Here is a 17,480-nt window from a genome sequence, read left to right as displayed (position 1 = left end):
CAGCTTTCAGCCATGTCGCACTTTGAATGACAATTGCGCGGTCATGCTACATTGTACCCAAACAAAATTGGCGTCCTTTTTCCCCCACAAATAGAGCTTTCTTTTGGTGGTATTTGATCACCTCTGCGATTTTGTTTTGCGCAACAACTAAAAAAAGACTGAAAATTTTGAAAAAAAAATAAAGTTTTTATTTTTTTCTGTTAATTTTTTTGTAAATAAGTTTTCTCTTTCAATTACGGGCACTGATATGGCGGCACTGATGGGCACCGATGAGGTGGCACTGATGGGCACCGATTAGGTGGCACTGATAGGCGGCGCTGGTATGCGGCACTGATGGGCAATTTATAGGCGGCACTGAAGGGCACTCATAGGCGGCACTGGGCACTCATGGGCAGCACATATGGGCACTCATGGGCGGCACATATGGGTGGCACTGATGGGTACTTATGGGTGGCACTGATGGTACTTATGGGTGGCCCAGATGGGCACTGATAGGTGGGCACTGGGCATGGATTGGCACTGTGGGGTGGCACTGATGGATCCATGTTGCCAATCAGTGCCCATTTGTGGGCACTGATTGGCATCTTTTTTTTATATATATATATTTTTTACCATTTATTTTTTTTGCCCATTTTTTTTAAAAATTCCCTGGTGGTCCAGTGTGGCGATCCGAGGGGGGGCTGCGCTGATAAACAATCAGCGCAAACCCCCCGTCAGGAGAGCCACCGATCGGCTCTCCTCTACTCGCGTCTGTCAGACGCGAGTGAGGAAGAGCCATCAACAGCTCTTCCTGTTTACATCGTGATCAGCCGTGATTGGACACGGCTGATCACGTGGTAAAGTGTCTCCGTGAGAGACACTTTACCTAGATCGGTGTTGCGGGGTGTCAGACTGACACTCCGCAACAACGATCGGCGCGCAGCGGCTCAATATCCTGAGGACATCATATGACGTCCAGTCAGGATTAAGCAACCACTTTGCCGCCGTCAATCTGTCATTGGCGGGCGGCAAGTGGTTAAAGAGGTTCCCTGGAACTGAGCGCTCGAGTCAAAGACTATTCTGATTTGCCCCGGTTTATGAGGATGGTAGACTCCAAAGGATGGAAGGTACCAGCATTCTTCACCTTCCTTAAGGTCTGGTGCTGGTTCAGCTTGAAGGTTATCTAAAATCTTCTGCATAAATGCTAGAAAATGCTCTTGCATCTCAGGTTTGTTAGAGAGTTTTCTTAAGTGCAGCAAATCTGGTTAAAGCTTGTCCTCGATTGTTAGGGAGATTAAGCCTTGGTACTCGGTAGGGTAATTGAGCTACCCAACTGTTTGAATTGTCCTTGAAGAACTCTTCATCCATAATCTTGATGAACTCCTTGTCTTCGACTGAAGGGGCAATCTTGTTGTCATCGCAAGTAGTCTAGTACACTGAATCACCAAGGTCCTTTTGAGAAGTGAGCTTGCAGTTTATACCTTGGAGTGCTTGATATGGAACTTTGTTTTTAAAAATCAAGTCTTTCCTTCACATAATAATGCAATGGACATTTAATCGACCGATGGGCAACATTGGTTTTATAGGAAGCTACATCCAAGAGCTTGTGAGATTGATCTAAACAGACTTCTCCTATTATCACCCATCCAAGATCAAGTTTCTGGGCCTGAGGAGCATCGTCTGGACCGTTACAGAACTCTTATTTTATGGACTCTAGGAACGTCTCTCCCTAGTAGAATCAAAATTTTAACATCCTTGTTAAGTGGTGGAATGTAGTCAGCAATGTGGCTCAAATGGGGGTGATGACGTGCAGCCTCTGGTGTGGGGATTTCTTTTCTGTTGTTCGGTAGCTGATCACATTCGATTAGAGTTGGAAGAGGAAACTCTATGTCCTCATATTTTGATGTCACTATGAAGCAATGGGCTCTTCTTCCAGAAGTATTGATCTTTCCTGCACATGTCTGCAAGGTATAGGACCAGGCCTCTCCATGAATGTTAAATAGGTCAAAGAATTCTGGACTGGCCAATGAGCGATTGCTCTGATCATCGAGTATGGCATACATTTTTATGGAATTGTGTGGACATCCTTCAGGAAAAACCCTTACAACACATATCTTGCTACAAGACTTGCTTTGAAGCCCTTCTCCACATACCTCTGTACACCTTGTGGTAACAGGGTTGGCATGTTGCTCAGTTCTCTCGCCGCCATCATCTGATGTAGACTTGGGGTGGCTGCCGGGTGAAGGTTTCCTTTTAAACAGGTCTGAATGAAGAGCGTCCACATTTTTGGCACCGTTACACAGAGAACATCTGATGGCGATCTTACAGTCTCTAGCTAAATGATTGGAGGATGCACAACACTTGAAACAGATATTATGCTCTTTGAGAAATTACTTGCGTTCTTTGATAGGCTTGTCCTTAAATGCACGGCATTTGGAGAGAGAATGTGGCGCATTATGGATAGGACACTGTTGATTAAGATTGCTTGCCTTAATGCCTGTAGCCAAGACGTTGGATGCTACCTCTGTCTTCCTCAAGGCAATAGGATACTTTAAATCCTTGAATATACTGTTGGTGGCAATACCCCTTGAAGTGGTTAAAGGAGTGGTGGTTGTATCTGGATAGAAGAAGCTTGGGTCATTCTTGGATTTTGCAACCTTCCGCACAAACTCTGCAAAATAAGAAATGGGAGGGAAGGAAACATGATGTTCATACTTATATTTTGATCCTACACTAGTCTACTTTCCCTGAAGATAACTAGGCAACCTTGCTACAATAGGATTTACGCCCTGAGAAGTGTCTAAATAGCCAAGACCTGGTAAACTAGGATCTAACTTAGCAATTTCAAGTTCATGAAGGAGGTCACCTAACTCTCTAAGCTTATGATTGTCCTTAACAGAGATCTTAGGAAAGTCGTTTAGTCTCTGGAATAAGGCAGATTCAATGACTTCGGGACTCCCATAGTCTTGTTCTAGACGTTCCCAGGCAGCATCAAGGCCTGCTTCAAAGTTATAGAAAACAAATTTAAGTCTCTTTACTTGTTCTGAAGATTGTCACCCCAAATACTTTATTAGTAAGTTGAGTTCTGCTTGAGGTTGAACACCCAAGTTCTTGATTACCGCCTTAAATGTAGATCTCCAACTCCTGTAGTTCTCTGGGCAGTCATTAAATCTAAACAGTCCAGTTGTAATCAATTCTCATAGAGCCATACACTTGCTGAGCTCCGCAGCGTCGATGCTTTCAGTTTTTATAGCCACGGGGGATACTGATGGTGCGCCGACTTGGACCATGGTTGGTATCTGATGTTGGCTGGTAGGTGGAGCGAAAGGTGTTTCAGATGGGTTCAATCTAGGTAAGGGTCTGAAGGTCTCTGAGCATTTGAAGTTGAAGAGAGCTGTATCACATGGGTCATAGAGTTCATCCTGTAGTCTTTTGCTGTACCCTTGTAATCTCTATTCGCATAGGGTTGCGGTGGCCCGTGACCCGCGTAGGTTGACTTACTTGATTTTATGACATGCAGTAATTGCAGAGTGTCTCTGTTAGCAGGTGTGTCTAGTTGACCAGCTTGATTTGGTGACACGTTGCCTTCTGGTCCACATGCTGGATGATTATGAGAAAAATCTCCAACTGTAGGTGGGATTGTAATGTCATGGTTCTGGCTTAAGACGAACTGTAGGGTCCTTTCAACGGGGTATTGACAAGCAGCCAAGCTGGGACAAGCTGCTCCTTCTTCCAATAGGGCTTGTTCCAAGACAGATAATTCCGCCAATGCTACTTCCCTTTCTTTACTCTTCTGAAGGATTTCTAGCTGAGCTTTAATGGCTGCTTCTCTTTCAGAGCAGGCGGCTTGAACCTGGGCTGCTGCGACCTTTGACTATTTGGTCGCTCAGTGTTGACCTTACAGAGCAGGACCGCAGTGACTTAGAAAAGGATTTATGATAGGAGCGGGCAGATCTAGATGATTTTCCTGAGTGTCTGGAAGAAGCAGATTTACAGGATGTAGTTTCATGTAGCTGTGCTAATCTACCTTCTATCTGTGCCTTTGCTTCAAGATATGTGCTATGCCTCTGCTGGTCAGTAGAAGTAAAGTCCTTTAATTCCAATGCGGCTTCCTCCATGCTGGAATGTGACAATAGGGAATAGTACTTCTCAGAAAGTCTTTTATAATTCTCAAATGCCTTTTTAACCCTTGAGAGAGCAGTGTTCAATTGCTTAGGATTGTTGCTAGTTTCATTAGTGGCTGTTATACAACTTAAAGTCTTATGCCATAATGCAGTCAGGTTACTAGATGTTTGTTCCTTACTTGCTTCATAAACCTCCCTTGCCTTAAGGGATGGATGAGGGGCTCTGGCAGGATGAGCAGAATGAAGTAAGGAGTCTGCTTTATCTTGATTAAATGCAGGTGACTCTGTGGGATCTCTGTCAGACATAATGACCAGTGCTGTAGTTTTGGTGTCTTGTTACAAATCTGCCAGAGCTCAGCTCTGTAGGTAGTGACTTCTGTTAGTAAGCAGGCTGAGTTGAGGAGCTGGATATTTGTGACAGCTAGTGCTGCAACTGGTTCAGACTGGATAGCTCAGCTCAATGCACAGATCACTATCACTTTATACAGGCAGGAATACACCGTTATTTCAGTAGATTCAGGTATTGGATTCACAACCAAAAACAGCTTGACAATGATGAATCCTTGGGACTTGACAAAGCTATATGACACAGTCTTTGAGCAGTTCAAAAGGTACTTATTGCTCCCCAATAAAGGCAAAACTTGTTTAAGCTGGTATTACTAGAGAAGTGGGTCTACAGCATGGACCAAAAATCCCTGGCAGTGAACAGTTATGGAGCATTCAGTAGGAGGCTGGCTTCATACACAGAGTAATGCTTCTGGTGGCTGCAGCAGTGACACACAGGCCTAACTCTCAGAGCACAGCCTGAGGATGGTTTCCTGTGTTAGGATGTTTGTTCTTCACGCACACACGTGGTTACTCACGTTTCTGAAGCTGCAGAGATAGCTGTGTGATGGATTCTTCTGGAAATTTACTGTTCTGTTTCAAGCATTGGTTGTACCTGTGACAAGCTTCTTGTAGACCCAGTCTGTAAGGATGTATGCAGCAGGTTGAATGATGACTTTAACAGACAGTTTACTCAATTAAAAGACTCCAGAGGTGTTTTCCAATGCTTCTTTATGCTTCAAGGTAACAAGGATATGAACATAGAGGCTTTTCCATAGATACATTTCCAATAAAGTTACACAGCTCCCACACTCTGCAGACTTTCAAAGCAACTAAAGCAAAATGGAGGGTGGGAACAACCAAACTAGCGAGAACAGCAGGGGGGTAAGGATCATACCAAATAACATAGTAACATAACATGTAATAACAACTGCTAGACAATAAAAGCTGCGAGACAGCACACAATGCATCCGCCTTTACATATGAGGCCTCATGCACACTGCTACTCTTAGACTGACATCTTTGGGGCTTTCAATGTTTTTTTGCCTGAGCCCCTGAATGCACCTCAAAAAAATCCCTATGTCCCATAATTTCCCTATGCACAAATAGGCTTTTAGAGGAGTTTAGGAGCAGAAGAGTTTAGAGGTAATTTAAGCTCCTTTTGCTGAATGCATTAGAATCGCATTCAGGAGAGGAGCTTTTGGTCTTAAAACTCGCCAAATGTGTCTAAAAATGGCCAATAAAAAACATCCAAACACTGCAAAAGTGGTATGAAAAAAACAAAACAAAAAACAAAACACACCTTAGGGCAGGGATGGGCAATTAGTGGACCTCCAGCTGTTGCAAAACTACAAGTTCCATGAGGCATAGCAAGACTCTCACAGCCACAAGCATGACACCCAGAGGCAGAGGCATGATGGGACTTGTAGTTTTGCAACAGCTAGAGGTCCACTAATTGCATATCACTGCCTTAGGGTGAGTTTTTAATCCCGATTTTCTCCTATCAGGAGATACAGCGGTTTCAATAAACCAGTGTGCATGAGGTCTAAGAGTCTGCCCTCACACAGTGTCAGAAAAATTGCTCTTTGAAGTAGTAGTTCTGGGAGGTTGCCACAGGAACTAAGCTTCAAGCAGCTGCCACAGCGGGAATTGTACAGTGTTGCTAATGTCACTGCAAGTAATAAAAGCTGTTTCTTGTTACAGGAACAAGTAAAATAAAAAATGCTGGAACATGATTTAGAGAGGGATGTTTTGAAATTAAGCTGGATAATGCCTGGACATACCGTTTAATACAAACTATAGATTGACAATGATTGAGAAATACTGTTGAAAACCTTAGTAAGTTAAGGATTATAAGAAAGGCATGTCATACTCAAACAGTGGGATAAACTGAGTGAATGAATTTTCAAGAGGCCTCATTAAGTCTGCTGAAGACACATTTACATCAATCCAGAAGAAAGATTATAGCACTTCAGTAATTAACAGTCTAGTAACAATTGCAACTTATCACATTTTATCCCAGGATAAGTAAGCTTAAAATCCCTTTCTAAAGTTATTTAGATGCAACATTATGTAAGGAAGTGTAGCCTTTATTAACTTGAGAAAAGCTGGGGCTCATTCAGATTTAATCCTTAACCAGTTGAGAACCAAAAAAGAGTGAAAGGGCTGCAAATACATTAATCCCTTGTCTACCAAGGTACATTTATAAATAGCCTGGTATACAAGGAGTTAAAGCAAGCTCACGGATGCTGCAGCCATGAGAGCTTGGTGTTGGTTTTTAGAGCCAGTGAAGGGCTTTTAGATAAAAATGATCACTTTTATGAGGCTCTAAATCCCCACCGGTGGCGCCCGTGGTGGTTTCCAGGCTCTCCTGTTGCGCCAATGATCCCCCCCTCTGAGTAATGAACCCAGAAGTGGCATGTATTATGCGGTAGTGGAGAGTAGGGGAGACATTGGGGGTTCAACAGATGTTTCCACAAAGATGACCTGACACCTTCCAAATGCCATCACCTCTTGTAATCGCAATAACTTTGCATAAAGAAAAAGCTACAACTAAATGTAAAGATAAAAAAAGTGTACATAATGTAAAAAAATAAATAAAAACAAACAAAAAGTGAAACCGTCACACTTATACACACCCCAAATGAAATGTGCAGTTTATGGCGAGCATGTGTATCTAAACATAAAATGCTCCACATGTGAGGTACTGTAACAAACATTGGAGTGAGAGCAATAATTCTAGAGCCATTATTCATGGTCAACTCTAAACGTATAACCTGTAAAGGCTTTTAAAGCGTTACTTATGGGCAATTTTAAGGCCATATTTCTTTGCAACTTCACAGGTGTGCAATTTTAAGGCTTTTAAGGCATGTTTGGTATCTATTTACTCGACACAACCCCATCTTTTATATTTTACTAAAACATTTCTATAATATTGCATTTACACCAAGATTAATTTTAGTGTATTTTTCCTGAAAATATGCATTGGATAAATACAGCAGTGCAAATATTGTGCAACATTCAGCACATTGCAACTGCCACCATTTTTTTCTTCAAGGCCTCTGCTTTTTTTGGGGGGTAATTCCTAACAAAAAAATGGCAGATTTTAACACGCATGCCAAAAATAAACAAATTGCCCTGGGAGACCAATGGTTATGCCCATTATAGAAGATTTTTAGTGACTGGGTTTTCTTTTAAGAATGTTGTATCTGATACAAGTACTCTTTAATCTCTATTATTCCAATAAGGCCCCATGTACATGGGATGCTGCTAAACGTACGTTCAGAGGACGCTTTTTTCAACTGTCTCTGAACTCATTTAATGTTATCCTATGTACACAGTCTCATTTATAGTAGTTTTTAGGCAATTGCGTTTAACAGAGTTTCTTGGAGAACAAAAATGGTTCAGAATGGGTTCAGACGTCGAAGATTTCCCTGTTTCAGATGCCAGACGCGACTTAACGCGGTAACCAGCGTTTAGCAGCATTTAGTTTATAGGCGTTTTTCGTTTTTGGCCATTTAAAATTTTTTTTTTTTTTAAACGCTTCTAAATGCAAATGCAGCAAAACGCCGCTTAACACGGCATGTAAATGCGGCAAAACAGACGGTTTAAACGTGGGTTACCATCTGTCAAGTTAAATCATTCAGGAGCAGTTGTAAAATCGTCCCGTGTACATGGAGCCTAAATCACTCAATATTTTATAAAATAACAGTACTTACGAGGGATAGGGTAAGCAAATCTGTCAGGATGTTTAGTAATAAGTGTATTCTTTATATGTCGTCTGCCAACACCATGTGCACCTATTAAAAGAATTAAAAGTCAGTCAAGATTACAATTTGTTTCATATAAGATACAAGAACAAGAACTTCAGGCAGAATACATTACCTAGAAGTACTAGTGTTTTCCTTTTAAAGGCAGGCAGTTTCACTACTTCTTCATAAGTGACTAGATCTAATTGATCAAAAACTAAAGAAAAAAAAGCACATTAGCAAATCCTGCTGTAGAAAGATATAACATCATTGATCAGTCATTTAACAGTGATAGAGTCTCAATCAAAATGCCAATTCTCACACCCTTGTATGACCACTTTTATTTAAATTTATTAATGTAAAATGTTTAGGTATTTTGTTGGTTGGATTGCAGCATTTATCAAGGACTTTAAAGAATTAGAAATAATTGAATATCTACCTGCATATACAGTCTCTAGACCTCTATTTGTATACGTAGTAGTGCACCAGAGACACAATGGGTTTTATTTACTAAAGGCAAATCCACTTTGCACTACAAGTACAAACTACAAGTGCACTTGAAATTGCAGTCGCTGTAGATCCGAGGGGGACATGCAAGGATAATAAAAACAGCATTTTAGCTTGCACATGATTGGATAAAAAAATCAGCAGAGCAACGCCTCAGATTTACAGCGACTGCACTTCCAAGCAGTGCAATTTCAAGTATAGTTTGCACTTGTAGTGCAAAGTGGATTTGCCTTTTCGTAAATAACCCCCAATGTATGGGTGTACACGCCCAACAATATTTTTTTACTGTCTGAAAGCAGAGATTGTGCAAAATTACAACTAGCAGCTCTGAAATTTTGCAATCCTAACACTAAGGCCAAAATGCTAAATATTTGGAGATCACTAGTGGTGGAGGAATGTCAGAAGGTGAAACATACAGCCCAAAAATTGTTACGAAGGCTGGCCATACAATAGTCAATTTTCTTGCCTTAAAGCATGGGTTGAAGGAAAAAATATCCTCCATTAACACATCAGTGAGCATCCCTCCCGCTGTGCTATTTTATTCTGACAGCGAGAGGTTTCCCCGCTATCAGAATACAATTATTATTGCTTCCAGCTATAGCCGGTGGTAGTAATGAAAAAACCTGACAGACTGGTTGTACTAAAGGCAGTCGACAGATCGCCTTCAGTACAATCAGCCTGCACATGGATGGATTGAAATTTGTCCGGTCCCTACTAAACCGGCCAAATTTCAATTTGTCTTCACCTGGCTTTAGGTTGCCCTCTGCCCCAACAAGTATGCATACAGCCAACTATACTTCTCTGTGTAAAACAAGTACATATACAGCGTACTAGGTTTCTTGGTGTAAAACAGATAGGCCCTTTCATCTCTGTTTTGTATAAACCAATTTCTCCAAGTTTAAAGTGACCTGAGATGGCAGTCACTTTTCGTTTTCATATAGATCAGCTGATGCTTTTAAATCTATCAGCTCACAAGGCTACCAAAAACCAACAAATATCTGTGAAAATAGTGGAAAGTTGGAAAATTTTTGATCACTGCTAGAGATGAGTTTGGGCATCCTCTGAACTTCTCTCTTTCCAATCTTCACAGCTTCTCTTTGTTTGTGTTCAGTCATCTACAGGCAGGGCCATTTGCCACCCTGCAGTTCGCATAAACAAAGAGGTGGAATACTGGTGACAGCAGTGTCCTTACGCAGACACGTGCCCATATTTAGTCAATATCACTGCCATAATATGGGCACATATAAAAATACTGACGTCACCAGCAAGCCCCCACCAATCTGCAATCACTACTACCACACTTTCTGTAAGAGGCTTGCCCTCTTCATCCTCACTGAGTGAACGTGTTTATAGCAGCACTACACAAAGCTGGATCACGCTAGCACATCTGAATACCTTCTCAAAACATATGGGTAACGTTAAAGTCTAGTACTCGTGTATTAAAGTGGTAGTAACCCTTACAAACCACTTTACCCTACAGGTAAACCTAGATTAAGGCTTACCTGTAGGTGCAACAAATATCTCCTAAACCTACACGGTTTAGGAGATATTTGCAGAAAAGACTACAGCAATGTCTACGGCGCATGCCCGCCATAGACAACGGCGCAGGCGCACTGAGTGTGCCGTTAGTGAAGGGTGATCGTGCCGTCATTGACGGCTCCCGTGCGCACGCACGGGAGTGATGTCATCGCAGCTCTGGTCAATCACAGCGCCGGAGCCGCGATACCCATTAGTCACTCGGGTATCATGGCGGTGGTGGAGGAGGGGAATGAGAGTTACATCGGGGGCTTCAATCTCAGGTAAGTAATTCATAATGAGCTAGTATGCTAGGTATACTAGCTTATTATGCTTTTCTCTTGCAGGTTTCTTTTTTAAGGAAATGTTTTAGAGGGTTTACTTCCTCTTTGATGTGTTGGCTAAACATTTATACATTAGGGTGTTGCCAATTCTGCTGGCTTACCGGAGCATACACATGTATGCATTACTGCAGGCAGCAGAAGTGGTAATTACAAGGTAATTTTTTCACTGGTACCTTCTAAAAGACCTTGACACAAAATTTACATAATTGGAAACAGAGTTATAAGAGGAGTCCTTGTGTAAAATGTTTTTTTTTTAATTTGCAGTCCCCATGAGAATATAAAGCACCATCCACTTTGTTCGAACCCATTGACCCTCGGCCTGTATGGGCTTGGTGAATTCTCCATCAACCAAATGGAAAAGGAAGGAGCTGTGTGAACATTGAAGTGAAAAGACTGCTTATAGAATTTTACTGGGCTAACTGCAAAGTAAAGAACAGTTTACCTTACGTGATGCTCTATCATACCGAACACATAAGAACATTAGTAGTGTTGGGGCTTCATTCTAATTATTACCTTTGGCAAATAATATAACTTGACATTATACGTTTTAAGCAATTTGGTAGACATTAAAAACGAAATGACCTTCGAGCAACAACTCTATATGGCAAGCAGAAACCGATTCTTACATGCACAGTACTTTGATGCAAGGTTTTAATTTTCTAACATGCAATGATTCTTGCAAAAGGATGAATACAGTCATGCTATTTGAACTTATTTTATTCTAGAACAGTGATTCTGAAAGATGTAATTTCCTGTAGAAAATCAAAATACAGGTTTTCCTGGGCGATGTTTAAAATCAGAACAGTGTGGGAAAATTGACATAAATTAACGTTGCCATTATACCCCTTTACAATTATACAAATCAGAACTCTGTGGAATGCAAATACGCATTAAGTAAAACACTGTTCTACAATAAATCTATGATAGACGACTACTACAGAGGAAAAGTGAATTGAATGCTCTGATGTGAAGTGAGTGTTCTGGAACACGCTCAGCTAGTGACAATAAAAGTGAAACTAGTAAATGGATTCCCCTCACTATCTTGGATTTACCATCACTGAAAAAACAAAAAACAAAACAAAAAAAAAAACAGGTACTGTAGTGCGTCAGCTGCTTAAAAGTTATGGCAGAACCCAACAATCTGACTACCACAAACTGAAAACACTATTTAATTTATTTTATTATTCAAAGAGAAATCACTCTGAAACCAGCCCCATAGCATTTCTAGCCATGGCCATCTTGAATAAGGGTAGATTATTCAAAAAACGTTTACGTTCTGAAATCCATCTGCCCCTAGCTCAGACATGCAGACAGGAGGGCATGCTTAACTGAGAAAGTTCCTCTCCCAGATAAAAAAATAAAAATATAAATCTACCTTTCTAGCTATTTATAGATAACCAATGCCAGCAGCATAAGGATTAAAATAGTTAATATTGATTGAGAGAGTTTATTTCTGCTTTAATGTCACTCTGGCACTGAATGCTTGGTGGTAGCCTGTCCCATGGACTGAGTGATACTTGTTGCTGGCCTGAATAAGATGGGCTATTAAGTAAGCGTATCTACCATATTCCAATAGTCAACCACCTAAGTGCACACTCTTACAATTCAGTTTAGCCACTCTGTCACACAATATAATGCCAACTGTCATCGGCTCTCTATTCACAAGAACATCACACACACTGTGCATCTCCCTATCCAGCACACATACTTAGAGTATAGGTTCTGTCTTTTTTCTTAGGAATCATACTTACCTAGGTAGATGGCGCATTGGTACCTCACTGGCTCCAAGACTGAGAACCAAGTGATCAAAGACTGCTGATGGCTCAGTTCTCCTTGAGCAAAGAGCAACTTAGCAAACAGCGGTGACTAAAAGGCACCAGCTCTCTGCTCATGGAGCACTGAGAACTGAGTTATCAATGGTCTTTGCTCACTCAGTTCTCAGTCACCGCTGTCTGCTAAGCCGCCCCCCCCCCCCATGCACACTAACTGGAGCGCTGGGAGAGAAAGCGGCTGTCTCAGGCTCTCAGCGGCTCGGTGAGAGCCTGAGCTAGCTGTCAGTCCAGGCTCTTGGGTGAATCCTCACCATAGGGTCATGATCTTTCGCCAGCCTGCACCAGCTCTGAAAACGAGTCACAGGATTGCAGAACGAACTGCACTTCTGTTTTTCACAGAAGAAATACAGCCAAACAAGAGGTGTTATTTGTATCCGTAGTAGGGCCCTGAGACCAAAACCATGATCTAGCTATTTTTCTTCTTTACTGTATTATTTTTAACACACGTTTCTTTGCTTACACTTTTCTCATCTAGCAAGGAGAAAAAGATCAAATGTTATCTTTCTTCATTTAGGAGAAAACAACACAGGACCAGGCTGTAAAATGACTGATCACTATGATAGTCAATCTGTGGCTATTACAGCAATTTGGCGAACGGAAACTGGGCCTCCTCATAAGTTAGTATGAGATCTGGAGCTCTTGTTTACAGCTTGGTCTCTGTGCTGGGAGCTCGCTGTGCAGCATGCGCTCAGCGCAAAGACAGCAGCACCTATATAAAGACCCACTTCTGTAAGGCTGCATTTATGCATACACTAGTTGGGAAAGGGTTAAACATGTAAAGATGACAGTACTGTGTATTTCAATGCAGCCTAAATTATTCAAAATGATGGCACTCCCCTGTCAGCCTCATTTTTGATAAACAGGGCACTATAGAAAGTAAATATAAAAAGACAGATATTAGACAGTTATACGAACAGTAAAATATACATTTTAGTAATGTTAGACTGCTTACATTATTGGACTAATGGGTGGATTTCTATATGAGCCTGATGTTTACAATTAGTGTTCATTAAGCATTCTTGTGACATTGATATTAAATGATTGTTTAAATTCTTGGGCGGGTTCTATGCATGTGGTCGTTGCGTCCCATGTAAGCGCTCGAAAGTAAATACTAAGAAAAGAAAACAATTCTTGGCAACTGCTACGAACAAGAATTATGATATCAAACTTATTACTTGCGACACAGTCAGGGTTGTCTACATGTTTGAGTGCGATTGTGGCCTTCAATACATCGGTAGAACGTCCAGACCCCTTCATGTTCATCAAGCTGAACATGTTAACAATATTAAAAGAGGAAAAATTACACATAATGTCTCTAGGCATTTCAAACAATTCCATAAAAAAAAAAAACAAGGGTCTACGATTCTGGGGTATCGAAAAAGTTAATAGACACTGGAGGGGTGGTAACTTTATTCGCCAACTGAGCAAGAGGGAATCCTATTGGATTCACGAGACACATGTCTTATGTCCTGATAGTCTCAACGTAGACTTTGATATTAATTGTTTAATTACCGACTGTTGAGTAGCATTTTTTTCCTAATATTGTATATCTTTTTATGTAATTTTAACGTTTTTATTTGCTAATTGTTTAATGTATAATGGTTATTTAATGTATGGGATTGGCTGCGAATGACCCCACGTATTAATGTAACTGTTCATCAGATATATTATTTTTCTTATCGGCGCTCTCTCTCTCTCTCTCTCTCTCTCTCTCTCTCTCTCTCTCTATATATATATATAATACACTTATATTTTAATACATTAGTGTTTTTCTTCTGCCCTAAAATTATTAAGATCCGGGGGTTTTTTGGTATTAAAATTCTCCCTTTATCTCTATATTTGTGGAATTAATGTGATTCCCTGCACTTATTGTTGTTGTTCGTTGCTCTTTGTCATATCCAGGGTGTTGTACACATCCTAGGCAGTGCAGTGGTAGATGGCGCCTGTTCGCCATAGCCAGGCCTCCCTTTTCGATACTGAGTCACATGACCTCCGTCTGGGTCCTCTCCCCTACGTAGACTATGTATGCGGCGCGGTGTTGCTACGGCAACGCATCAACAATTCTGGGGGACTGCGTCAGCTGTATTCAGCCACGCCTGTAAACATATGCCACCCGCCCTCGTGTCCTCCCCTTCCGCACGCCGCACGTATCGCATGCGGCGTCGGCGTTGTTAGGGCAACCACTCACTATTTAGCCGGGTGCGCGTTACTCATCCCCATATCCGCTGAAGAAGTCCCGCCCCTTAGGGACGCAACGTTCGGTGGGGAAGGACGTGACGTCACCCACAGCCATCCACCACCTGTCTTATCTCGCTGTAACGCTGTATCGCTTGGCACTGGCTCAGTGCCTTTGTTTGTGAGTGATTTTATCTTTATAGCAATACATTTTATGTTTGTACATGCGGAGAGCACTATGTTTTGTCCTCCTGTCGTTTCATGAGTGCATCCATCCATATCAATACTTGGTGTCACTACTATTGATTGCCTGGTCCTGGTCGGAGAATTGCCTGGATTTTACCCTTTATGGGAAAGTGTATTTGACCCCACCTAACAAAGGGTCCATCCTGTGAGGTGAGCGGCCATTTCAGCCTTTGGTGGAGGTGTTTCACTACTGTCACCTGCATGATACCCATATTCCAGTCACCTTTAGGATCACGTGGATGACCTTTCATGAACTTGTTTATAGCGCTGCACTATCTTTTGTACATCGATATTAAAGCCTCATGCACACTGGTTTATTGTAAAACGTGGTTTCTCCTGACAGGAGAAAATTGGCATTAAAAACTTACCTAAGCAGTGATTTTTCAAAGCAGTTTAGCAGCGTTTGGGCATTTATTTAACCCTTTTACTGCCAAGTCCGTACGGACTTACAGAAGTGCCAGCAGGTGGCTAATTTCTCCCCCTGCCATAAGCTCATATTAGAATTGTTTAGCAGACTACTAAAAACGTCTATAACTCTGATCAGCAAATTATAACCCGCTAATCACCATCATCAACTGCCCCTTCTCCTATCCCCTTCACCACCTTCCACCCGATCCCCCCCCCCCCGCAAACCGGACCGCTGCAGCCACCATCATTAGCCGTCATTACTACTCTGCTGCTGGTTTGAGGTGTTGCATGGGGCTTGGGGGCAGATTTTAGGGGGGGGAAGCGGTCCGGGTGAAGCTGGGGCTTAGTAAACATGTGTTTACCAACCCCCCATACAATGGATATAGGCAGCGATCGCTGCTATATCCACTAACAGTTGATCATTATAACTGCGAGTGTTAATATGGATCAGACTGTCATTTTCTGAGATGAATGTAATCTCTATACAGATTCCTCATGCGTTTAAGTAAAGTGCTGCCTGCAGTGAAAAAAAAATAAAAAAAATATGGGGGTCTGTTTAGACCTCTGATATCGCACCAAAGACCCCCCACCCCAAAAAAGCAGGACGACAATAGCGAATATTAATTTGCTATGGTCACAAGTTGAGCCCAACCTTTTTCAAGCCAAATAGAGCCTCAGGCTCCAATCATGTGGCTTGAAAAAAATTAAATAAAAAAAGACGAATGTAAAACATACGAATCCGGCACCCTGCAGGGGGGCGGTGCCCCAGCTCACGTAATAGACCAGCCCGCTCCTGGTAAGATCCCTTTGACATGAAGTGGACACTGTCAAACAGATTTGCCTGCTCAGCGGGGGATCTGTCTGCTGATCCCCACTGAGCAGGGGAATGACAGGTCCGTGTCCGCTCCGCTGATGCAGAGCGGACACGGACCCAGCTTGCTATTCTCTATAGGGCGGTTGGATGGAAACTGACCACCTGTCCAGTTCCATCTGATAGTATCCGATCCCTATTCCTCCGTCTTTAGCAGACTGGACGCAGCCTCTCCATAGAGAGCAATGGGTGGTCCGATTGGTCCTGCCTAACAAACAGATAGGCAAATCTGATCGGTGTGCTTGTGTGAAAGGGGCCTAAGGCCTTATTCACACGGGGCATACACAGCGTACCTTTACGGAGATGCACAGGTGTTTCGGGCATCTCTGTGCAGGCAGTCCCATTGATGTAATTTGGGATGCAGAAACTGCACAAACAGAGCCGTTGCTCCCAATTTTACATCCATGTAGGTGCACATGCAAATTCATGAGCTCACACTGTCTACGGTTGGTGTAGTGTACCCACATGGATGTCAGATTGGGAACAGCAGCTATGCCTGTGCAGCCATTGCATCTCAATTGACATAAATGGGACTGCTTGTACGGGGATGCATGGAACCCCTGTGCGGTTAAACATGGCCCTCCATGGGCATACACTTTAGTATGCCATATTGTGAATGATGCTTTATAGTAGCAATTTAGCAAAAATGTTATTGTATTTTTTAGCAAAAATATTGTTTTGATAAACCTTTGCGCAAATATCGTGCTGCCTTAAAAATTAGTAGCACCTTTTTATTCTACCTGCCATGTGCGTTCAGAAAATGTATGGTTTGTTGGGTCTTTTACAAATTCTGAAAGCTGTAAGTGAAAAAGCAAAACCTCTAGATTTTCTAAAACTTTTGTGTACCTCCGATTTTCACCATTTCTCAAAAAGGCACAATTTAAAATTTACAAATATTTGTTATTTATTAATTCAATACAGGTTAATCTTTTATATTTAGAAGGGAATTATATTAGGAATTTTGCAAAATTAGCCGTGTTTTTATCTGCCAATAAGGGTTTTAGTGTATTTTTTGCAAATAGACCAACACAAAGTAACACATAATTGTGAAGTGAAAGAAAAATAATAAATGTTTTTTACATTTGCAAAGCAGGGTTAGGTTTAAAAAAAGATGCCAAGCTTTGAAAATCCCACGTAGCACTGTTCAATCCATCATCATAAAATAGAAACAGTATGGCACAAATGAAAACCTACCAAGACATGGCCGTCCACTTAAACTGACAGGCCGGGCAAGGAGAACATTAAATCAGAGAAGCAGCCAAGAGGCCCATTGAGGAGCTTCAGAGATCCACAGCTCAGGTGGGAGAATCGGTCCACAGAACAATTATTAGTCGTGCACTTCACAAATCTGGCCTTTATGAAAGAGTGGCAAGAAGAAAGCCATTGTTGAAAGAGAACCATAAGAA

At 41.8% G+C, this 17,480-nt stretch overlaps 1 protein-coding gene across 15 annotated transcripts in view; it reads right to left on the bottom strand.

Moving 5' to 3' along the window:
- CASK (calcium/calmodulin dependent serine protein kinase) overlaps positions 1-17,480 on the bottom strand; it is a 407,679-nt gene that overhangs the window by 29,337 nt on the left and 360,862 nt on the right. For 10 of the 15 annotated variants that reach the window (XM_040338074.1, XM_040338075.1, XM_040338071.1 and 7 more), the window contains 2 exons: positions 8,313-8,393; positions 8,147-8,227 (listed from right to left, as the gene is read on the bottom strand). In XM_040338074.1, the coding sequence (XP_040194008.1) occupies positions 8,147-8,227; positions 8,313-8,393 (162 nt within the window). The remainder of the gene's footprint in view (positions 1-8,146; positions 8,228-8,312; positions 8,394-17,480) is intronic. The other 5 variants (XM_040338072.1, XM_040338077.1, XM_040338081.1 and 2 more) reach the window with 1 other exon arrangement.

The sequence above is a fragment of the Rana temporaria genome, chromosome 2 (genome assembly GCF_905171775.1).
Source record: "Rana temporaria chromosome 2, aRanTem1.1, whole genome shotgun sequence".
Lineage (NCBI taxonomy): Eukaryota > Metazoa > Chordata > Amphibia > Anura > Ranidae > Rana > Rana temporaria.
Note: the sequence above shows the minus strand (reverse complement) of the source record. Positions and strands in the feature narration are given on the sequence as shown.